Source organism: Diadema antillarum, unplaced genomic scaffold, assembly GCF_040938485.1.
Source record: "Diadema antillarum isolate AM-2024a unplaced genomic scaffold, OU_Dant_1.0 seq00000682_RagTag, whole genome shotgun sequence".
Classification (NCBI taxonomy): Eukaryota; Metazoa; Echinodermata; class Echinoidea; order Diadematoida; family Diadematidae; genus Diadema; species Diadema antillarum.
The window spans coordinates 2,066,243-2,076,495 of NW_027271587.1; the positions used below are offsets into that span (position 1 = coordinate 2,066,243).

Consider the following 10,253-nt stretch of genomic DNA (forward strand, 5'->3'; position numbering starts at 1 on the left):
CTTCATTAATTTGTTAGGCTGTCGGTTTGAGGTTTGTTTGGTTTGTTTTGCTTTTTTCAGCATAGGCCTATAGTGACCATGACATAAGCAAATCTCAGCTTTTTTCTTTCAGATCTTCTTTTCTCACTTTTTCCTTCCTTTTTCTCTTTCCTTCTTTCATCTTTTCCTCCATATTCTCTTTCTTCCTTCTTTTGGTCTTTTTTTTTTCAAGATTTTTATTTCATTCTCATAGGGCCTATAATATAGGGGCGCACTATAGGCCTAATTAGCATTCTATTTTTGTTTTTCTTTACATCTGCGATCCGCCGCATGCAGCTCCGCGACTGCGATACGAGACTACTCGCAAGCCAAGATGGCAGCCCCGTCGAGCAACACGGCAGGCGCCGAAACATCGACCAAAAATGAAGCTGATTTTTCATCGTTTATGAGCCAGGTATGAATATGTTTGATATCTGAAAGATATTTCTTTTCTGAACGATCTGAGTAAGGTATTTTTTTCCATGAAAGAGGTAAAAAGCCTCTATTGATACATTAAATGGCAGCAATAGTTCCGTGGGTTCTTTGACCGGTCCCGTATATTGCTAAATTTGTTAGCACTGTCTTGCAGACACTGTATTGTGCTAGTATGTGTGATGCAATTAGATTACGCCGTGCTTCGCATGATGGGATGCACGCACATATGCACATATTTGGCAAGTGTTGGGGGTAATATTTAGATATCTAGGCTCTAACTAACGTTAGAAGTAAATAAACTCTATAACGTAAGTTTAAAGAAGTAACGCCTAGGTTAGACTCTGGTCTAACTTCAATGTTAGAAAGTAGAATACCAGATAGATCTAGATCAGAGTAAAAACTAAAATATCCCGTGTGCGGCAGTGTAAGCATTGTTAAGGGTTTTTCCAACTTGTAAACAAATCAGGCAAATTATTTTCAACCATTTCATATATCATAGACAAGATTATTCATTATTATTAACGCAATTGTTTTCATGAAAGAAATTTACCATTGACCGACGCAGTTTTCATGATTTACCAGGGCAAAACCCGGCACAATTTTCGCCGATAAGGGCGATATGCGACGTAGTATTTCTGCTTGCGGCACGATGTACAATCCCTATGCAATGCGCGCGTGCTCCGCGATCTTCAGCTGAACGCCTTCACATGTCTCGCGAACATTGCGTAAGCGCCAATTCCCATTGCGAAAGCACGTGAAAATAGCGGGCGCACATGCATTGGCCGCAAACAAGATCGCAATTCTGGCGGTGCTGTTGATGTCTTTCTCGTGTTTTTCTGAATTTTTTCGATGGTAACATCCACTTTCCGAACAAAAATGGCGGCCCACATCGGCTCGCGAAAGTTCTATTTTATGTGAGGATATGTTTTCAAAATCCATGAGCATCGGGAAAACGACAAAAAAATCAAGTTTCTTGGACCATTATTTTTTAATTGTTATGTTAAGAAGTACCGAAAATTTTATTTTGGATGCGATATGTTGTCATTTAGGTGAGAAAATTTCACTTTCGTCAGAGATCGTGCCCATTTTATCGGTTGGTTTTTGTTGATTGCTAGTGTGTTAGTATATGTGTAGTATGCATGTAACAGTGCAATGCTGTGTTTAGCTGTATATTACCGTGTATGTTGTACCTGCTGCGAACGGCTGCACTGCCGCTTTCGAATTACTGAGGCAGTTACTCATACTATATTTATTGTCTAAAATGGCATGGCTAAACTTAAAGTAAACGTCGTCGTTAGAACTTAGATCTCATTCTCATCTAAGACGTGTCTTAAGTTAGATCTAGACTTCATGAGTTCAAGTTCTAGTCTGCTAGTCTGGTATAGACCAATGGTATCTGTCTCTTCTTGGTGGGCTTCTTATCTGACATTGGGACATGTATGGTCAGCCCCCTGTCTAGTGTGGCATCTACTTGTAAAACACATGTACATGCATGTAGAACATACAATGTAACTAAATTTTAGTAGGCTGGGGGGGGGGGGGGTGTGGACATTAGGAAGACTTGCCCAGCCACCCAACTGCATCAAAATTGCACATACCATTTCCCCAACAAGAATTGGATCACACACTTTACTTGTATTGCAATAGTCTAGTAGAGTGCAGTGTTTGTCATCATCAATTTACAGGAAGATGGTTTTCACATTATGACTCTGTTCCATGACTGCCTACTTTCCCTCAGAGAGGGGTACCATAAACTTTTATATCAAGAGTTTGAGCCGCCATCTCATCAACATTGTGACACTACACTCAGTCAGAGCAGTGGCCAGACTAGATGCTCCTCTGCTACAATTGTCTTTTCTTGTCTTACAATACTGTATAGGCTGTTATTTTCATGCGAATGACAGTTGGATAGCAAATTGAACAACATGCCAAAATGTGTCCATGCGTTTGGGTAATAGAGCATTTACGTTAGCATTGCAGTCAATTGGTGAAAAACAACATGTCATGAAAATGTCTATAACTTCCTCATTTGCAAAAAATACCTGTACACGAAAGTAACAGCGTATACAGTATTACATCTCTCATAGCTCATAGGGTGCATTCAAGCGCTCAAAAGCGAACCAGAGCAAACCAAACCAAAGCATACCGAACCATACTGTGCCACATTGGAGCGTTTCAGCACTCTGTTAACCCGTTGAGGACGGTTTGATTTTGCTACAACACGCATTTCCCATAGACACCTGCCCGAGTATACTCGGGACTCGTCCTCAACGGGTTAAGAAAGCGTACCCCATGAGTTATGTTTAGAAGGGGTCACACAATTTATAGAAACAGGGTCATTCACCCCGACGCACTTATTTTTCTACGAACAGATGTCCAGGACAAAGAGAGGGAATTCTTTGCATTTTGACGTATGTGCGTGTTACAAGCATGCTTCACATGCTAACTTTTTGGTGTGTTTTTGGTCCACTTTTGGCTCGGTTCGACTCGGCACAGTACACTTAAGTTAAGGAGCGTTTGAGCACTCCTCTGGCACGGATGCGGTAGGCCCTATGGTGTGGTTTGCTTTAGGAGAGCGTTGGAACACACCCAAAGTGTGACTGTAAATATAATGTTTTTATTTGTTGTTGTTGTTGTTGTTGTTGTTGTTGTTGTTGTTGTTGTTGTTGTTGTTGTTGTTGTTGTTGTTGTTGTGCTGTCTAATAAGATTGGTGTGCTGCCAGCCATTTAAGATACTTGTATACTTTAAGAATATCCATTGTGGAGTATCTAGCTTCAGACTACCGGACAGATCCAATGGAATTTTCAGACTAGAAACCCAACATATCAGCTGGTTTTTTTCCCCCTGCAGGTGAAAGCCATCGAGAAGAGGGATTCCGTCTTGACACCAAAGCAGCAGATTGACAGGCTGCTCCGACCAGGGAGCACATACTTCAACTTGAATCCATATGAGGTGAGAGAACATTGCATGGCCGTCCTGGGAAATATGATGTCTTGTTTGCTCAATATATAAATTCTCCATTTTGACATCAGAGTATCAACTTTCTGGTAAACTCATTTCAGAGCTGGTCCAATTAATAAATAAATGTACATTTATGTTCAGTATGTTCATGATGCTACCTTTCAACTGCACAGAGATATAGAATTAAATTAGGTGTACCTCAAGGGTCAATTCTTTGTCCCCTTTTATTTTCGATTTATGTCAACAGTCTACCCGAGTGTACTTCAGAAGGTGTTATAGATATGTACGCTGACGATACGACCCTCACTGTCAGTGCTAATGACGCAGCAGTTTTAGAAGAAAAGATAACTGTTGCACTAAACAAAGTAATGGGGTGGATTAAGGAAAATTGTCTCGTCCTTAACACTGACAAAACTTCTGTCATGATTATCGGCTCCCGTGCTAATCTCGGGAAAATTGAAAATTTCAGTATTACATTAGATGGTAGTCTGATTAAAAGAGTTCAGTTCACCAAATGTTTAGGTGTTTTAATTGATGAAGAACTGAAATGGTCTAAACAAATCGAAAATGTATGTAAACGTACCCAGAAAAGTGTCTGCATGATAAAGAGAGCAAAGACCTTTTTGCCCCAACAATCCCTAAAATTACTTTATAATAGTCTAGTGTTACCGCAATTTGATTACTGTTCTGTTGTTTGGTCAAACAGATTTCAATCCCATACAACTAAGCTAGAAAAAATTCAAAAGAGGGCAGCACGAATAATTTTGGACAAAACATATGACACACCGTCGGCTGATTTATTCAAAAGTCTAAAATGGATGACACTAGACAAATGTTTTGAGTTCAGTCGCGTTATGATGCTATATAAATGCGTCCATAACTTAGCACCTTCGTACCTTCAGGTGCACTTAGTTAAGCCTAGTGATGTACATAAACATCATACAAGGCTAATAGACAGTGGAAGTCTATGTGTGCCAAGATTTTGCTCTGATTGTCATAAGTGCAGCCCAATTGTATCTTCTCTACTTGAATGGAACAGGCTAGATCATTCAATTAGATCAGCTTCTTCCATATATTCATTTAAGAGATTGTTTAAGCAAAGTTGTTATTTATAAGTAACACACAAAATTTATTCTGGGTTAGCTTATCATTCCTGTATAATAGCGTTTTAATTGTTATTTCGGCATTCTGGTGAACTCTTACTGTGGCATGTACTTTTATTATGTTACTTTGCAATGTACAGTATGCTGGTATGTATCTACACTGTATATGTCATCTTCTGTATACGTTTTGCTATTTAATGTACATATGTTCATCAATATTATTCAGGGCTCCATGGAAGACCACTATTTATTGGTGAATGGGCTACCCTGACAAAAGATTAGAAATGAATAAAATAAAAAATAAATATACATGTATGGCTCCAGTTCTTCTCTGTTTTTCTCTTGTGCTGAGGCTGTGTTTATGTCACATTACCCCCTTTTATTATTTTTCTCATTCTCATCATGTTGTTGTTGTTTTTTCTTCTTCCAGGTCTTGCAAGTTGATCCTGGCATGCCCGTCCCTGACATCAAGAAGATATTCAGACGGGTAAGAACAGAGTTGGCCATGATGGGGCCATAACTATGTTTGTGAAAGGATCTTCATTACACATGAAATTCATGCAATGTTTGCATTTTTATGTGAGCACATTAATTATCAGTGACTAAAAAACAGTATTGCTTTGGTTATGAAGATATGTGATATGTTGGTGCATACCTGCAAATTATATTCTAATTTTACTCATAGGCTCAAGGAATGACAGCTAAGATCTAGTAATATCAAGTTCTAAAGATTCATTAGGTGAATACTGTCATAAACCCTTGATGCTACCAGTAATTCAGTAAGATAACAATATTTTGTCCAGGCATCATTGAAGTATGCTGTAGTTATGTGACTTATGTCCCTGTATACAGACACAGCAACAATGCAACAGCTACTAATGTGTATAATTATAACCTTAAAGGACAGCTGTGACACTTTGTATGTTGAAGGCATGCTTGTGTATGAGAATATGTGTCTGTTTACATAGCTTCCTGAGGACATGAAACTTGCTGTATCATGATATTTGTCATCACTGACTGTTTACCTTCAATATTCACTGTATTCACTTCATCTTTGCCCTTGTCTTTCACCTTTAATCAGATGTCTATTCTGGTCCATCCTGACAAGAACTTAGATGACAGAGACCGTGCACAGAAAGCCTTTGATGGTGAGTTTCGTTCCAATATTTAGCCATTGGGTCAAACGCAGACATGCATGAATCATTGAACTCAATGCGCCTCTCCATTTATTTCAATTCATTCTTAATTGAGAAGTACAATGTATAACAAATATTTGCTCCATTGTGTAATAGTTATACAGTAAGAAATTTGTATACAACATAATATTTTGCAGGATTCTTATTATTCATGAATTTCGCGAGTTGGGTGTATTTGCGAATTATTCACCGTGCGAAAATATTAACTTTGATCCTGACGTAAATACAACATGCATGCATAATTTTCTCAGTTCATTACCGCGCTCCATGATCAAGAATTCAACCACTCGCAAAATTGTTGGAAAGTCCCTATTTACGAAAAATTACACTCTCTAGATACGTAACTTACAGAGTAACCTTGTAAGTATGTTTCTTTTCATATATCCACTTTCCTCTCGTACTTTGTCTTCGCAGAGCAATCTTCGATTTTCTTCTCTCTTTTTTTAAGTCAAATTCTGTCTTTTTCTGAAGTAATTTTTTTTCCCATTTACTTCCATTCCAGCTGTCAGTAATGCCATGAAGATTTTAGAGGATGACACCCAGAGGAAAAGTATTCTGGACACGATAGAAGAAGCCAAGCAGAAAACAGAGTTTTTGGTAAGATGTCATCTTTAGTAAGCAGAACTAAAACAAAGAGGTGTGTGCAAGGTAATTGTTTTCATTGTATCGCACCTTGTATCTTGACAATATTGCATTTAAATGCATGCAAGATGTGCTGTATTTGTTATTTCATAGCTGTTCTTAGTTTGTTTAAAACCTTCTCACATTTGGAGAAATGTTTGATTGAACAGCATACCACCACTTTGAATCATCAACTACTATCTTTTAGGCAAGCCAGTTACTTTACTGCTGTCTTGCTTCAGATGATGTCCTCGAAGATTGTTTTCTTCTAATTCTGTCTACCCATGTTAATAACTCATCCATTCATTGGCCTGCAGAGCAACAATGAGATCTCTAGACCAGCATATTTTAGGAAGGGTATGAAGCAACATGCCTTACTTCTAGGCTAGTAGAGCTGCTATCACCTCTCTTGTCAAACTGTTTGTCATGATGGTTGTTGTTGTACAGTGTTTGTCTTTGTTCTTGCATGACAGGCAATTTTTTTAATGTATATTGTGCCCCTGGTTATTTAAAAAAAAAAAAAAGAATTGTAATGCACTGTGAAATTTGCAGACTTACAAACACTATGAATGACATTGTGGCAAAAAACAAGAACAGGAAATGTAGTGATGACATTGCAAAGTTAAGTACAATTGGCCTTGGGCATCTTAGCAGTCTTGCCCATTTGAAGAGACATCCCACTGTCTTACATGCAAAATCATTTACTAGATGCCACCCATGGTTCTTTGGACAAGAGTAGTAAGAATTTGAAAATGTATGAGAAATGTATTTCTCACAAAGTCTGTAATGCACTGTCTCTCACAAGACTGAATTTTATCTTTTATCCATCACTTTGACAGCAGATATTCTCTTTTAGCGATATATTTTATGTTTGGGTTTTATTTTGCTTGTGCTGTTAATATGTCTTACAGCTTTCAGAGAAGAGGAAACAGTTGAAACGTGATGGCAAGCCCACAGCTATTGAGGAGGATGATCCCGCCAAGGTAAAGCCACTGCTATGATTATTTCTTGTGATTGTGAATTCATGCCTCAACTCTGGATGGCTGATTTGTAGATTGGCATGTCACAGTGTTATAACAGTGACATTACACTTTAAGTTTGATGTAGATTTCACTCCAGAGAGGAGAATTGAATCGACAGAATGGTAGGTGGAACTGTCTCGAAGAACAGATGTTAATAAAGAAGAGTTATAATGTGTTACACATTTCCACAAAACATTTCTGTTGATCACAGTTATGTGTATTAAAACAAATGAGTTGATGTATCTTCCATCAAACAGCACATTAATCAAAATTTTCATTTGTTTGAGTGACATCAGAAGGAATACTGTATACAGTGGCGGATCCAGAGGGGGGCGCACTGGGCGCGCGCCCCCTCTTCATTTTTGGTTAAAACAAAAGAAATTAATAGAAAAAATGGTGGGAGTGGGTGCGTGCGCCCCTCTTTAAGTTTGCAAAGGCGCTTCCCCTTAACAGAATTCCTGGATCCGCCCCTGCTGTATGTGCATCATGTCCACTGATTTTAAAGTAATTACAAAAATCTGATGACTCCAAAAGGGGAGACAATTATTGCTGGTACATTTCAAACCAAAACTTCTTTTTTTTTTCTTCTTTTGTCTTTTCAGTCATAGACATCTCAAATTTAATGGTTCTCTTATAACTCAGGGTAAAGAGTTAGAGTTGAGCTCTGCTAAAAGCATACAGAATATATTCCCCCTTCAGGAGGTCATAGTTCATCTCTTATCTTGACATTATTTTTATCATTTGTCTATTGAGAAATGATCTTCAGCTCTCAAGATGCTACTCATTTAGAAAGTGTAATTTTCATTGTTTATTTTTTTGTTTTTTTTTGTGGTGGTGATGGTGGTATTCTGTGGTACACATGTAAACACAATCTGTGATTATGAAGGGGCTTATTTTGATTTACAGTACAAAGAGACACTGCATAAGCAAACCATCAAGCTGTTTGCTGACTATGCCATCAGACGGAAGGAGATAGAGGAAAAGGAAGCAAGACAGAAGAAACGAGAGCGGGAGGAGGAGATCGCAGAGGAGGACAAGGCCAAGAAACAGAAGGAGTGGCAGAAAGACTGGGAGGTATGTCACTTTTTAATCCTCAATACACGTATTTAAATGTCATGTCCTGATTTTAAATTACTCTTCTGTCATAATGTGAAAGTGTAGATTTTACACTCCTCAACCATTAAAGAATGCAGTGCATCCCCATTATAACAAACAAAATTTCATTACAACCGAGTAAAATTCAGGTGCCAAAGTCATTATCTGTATATGTTTATATACTTTTATTTGTACGGCTATAACAAATTTTTGATACAACAAAAGAAAGTTGCTGGACCATATTACTTCGTTGTAATGGTAGTTGCCTGTACTTTTTTGTATACACCATATCATATCTAGCGAGTCTAATTTTTTTAGCGAATCAGGACTTCCTGATAATTTTGTTAGTAGTTAGTGCAGTACTGCACGGTCAAATGCATGTGTGGGTGTTACATCAGTGTTAGGATCAGAGTTGATATTTTTCTGTGTTTTCACATTCACAAATACAACCCGACTCGCAAAATTTCCAATAATAAAAACCTCACAAAATATGTGCTGTATGCAACATGCCTGATGTACGGTATATATTTCAGTTTACTTAGGATATACATTGTCCCATTTTACCTGAGGCTTACTACGGTTATAAGAGAGCATGCAGTGATAGATTACCATAGCAACAACAAAGTGCTGTTTGCCAATTGGCTAGTGTCTTGCCTGTCTGCATATATAGCACTTGTAGCGCTTTTTACAATACAAGCCACTTGAGAAGCATGTCTGTGATTCTATTGTTCAGTGATAATCTTTTCTCATCTTTCCCCATCTGTCAGGCGGGGAGAGAAAAACGGGTCCACAACTGGCGCGATTTCAGTGACAGCAATAAGGCGAAGAAGAAGAAAAAGAATAGGATGACGTTCAAACCACCCAAGCCAAAGTTGGAAGAGAGATAGGTTTGGTATGACAGTAATGATGGGAAGAACTTACAAGAGCCATCACCGAGGGGATCTATGGATACCCTTCTTTGTACATAGAGACTTGTCATAAGTAGCAGAGGATGAAAGAGCAAGGAGTTCCAACTAGAGAAGAGGACACTTCATCCCACATAGCAACCAGATGCAGCCCAGCAGGAAAACGAGCCATACCTTGAATCCATACCGAGCCGTGTTATCTTCACAAGTTGATAGATATTACTAGCAGGAGAAACCAAAGTCACTCATTGTGGAAGTCACCTGATGAACTCGGGAACTTGTGTTCTGGTGGATATGCTGGATTGACCCGTTTTCTATTTTTGAAAATCTTGTTGTTTAAATTCTCTTGATGAAAGAATAGTAATGGACTTCTCAGATTTTAGAAAATACAAGTATAGCAAATGTATTTTTTTTTTTTGATGCACTTGGTATTTGTGTACTCGTTTTCTCCACGTAATGATGTCAATGATTTGGTAAGTAATGTGCATGTAGTCAGCTGATTACTTTGGTCAAGAGTTCCAATTTTGTCGTAAAACAGCAGGAAGTCTGCCTTTGGCACAGAAAAGTGTGATTCAGGATTCATAAAACTCTTATTCTGATACTTTGACATTGGATTGGTTTGACCTTGGGTTACTGATAGTCAATAAGGTGGAATAGAAGCCAGACCAAACTGTGTGTTAATGTCCAAGATTCACCCAGCTGTGGTCCTCTTAGCTACAACCCGTCACCAGGTGGAGCTGGGACATCATCGGCAGTTTGTTGATGTACTGCCAAGTAGATGGAGCATGGCAGGTTAAACTTTACCTTTGGCAGGCATTCTTGAGGCTCAGATACAAGGCATGTTGTCACAATTCCAACAACTTGTGTACATATTCGTTTAAGAAAGTTTTTGTTTG

The 10,253-nt window shown here is 38.4% G+C and overlaps 1 protein-coding gene across 1 annotated transcript; it reads left to right on the top strand.

The window, feature by feature from the left end:
- Nucleotides 1–351: 351 nt before the first annotated feature.
- LOC139737137 (dnaJ homolog subfamily C member 8-like) lies at nucleotides 352–9,659 on the top strand. Its single transcript, XM_071647815.1, has 8 exons — nucleotides 352–433; nucleotides 3,305–3,406; nucleotides 4,949–5,005; nucleotides 5,600–5,666; nucleotides 6,217–6,311; nucleotides 7,247–7,318; nucleotides 8,264–8,431; nucleotides 9,220–9,659. Exons 1-8 carry the CDS (start codon nucleotides 353–355, stop codon nucleotides 9,337–9,339), a joined length of 762 nt encoding a protein of 253 aa, XP_071503916.1. The 5' UTR covers nucleotide 352; the 3' UTR covers nucleotides 9,340–9,659.
- Nucleotides 9,660–10,253: the final 594 nt, after the last annotated feature.

What these genes read in the sequence shown, in the direction of transcription:
- LOC139737137 (XM_071647815.1), top strand. Translation starts at nt 353, where the DNA reads ATGGCAGCCCCGTCGAGCAACACGGCAGGCGCCGAAACATCGACCAAA. An exon ending in TCAAGAAGATATTCAGACGG is followed by an intron (nt 5,006 to 5,599) that starts GTAAGAACAGAG and finishes ACCTTTAATCAG; the next exon opens with ATGTCTATTCTGGTCCATCC. An exon ending in AGCAGAAAACAGAGTTTTTG is followed by an intron (nt 6,312 to 7,246) that starts GTAAGATGTCAT and finishes TATGTCTTACAG; the next exon opens with CTTTCAGAGAAGAGGAAACA.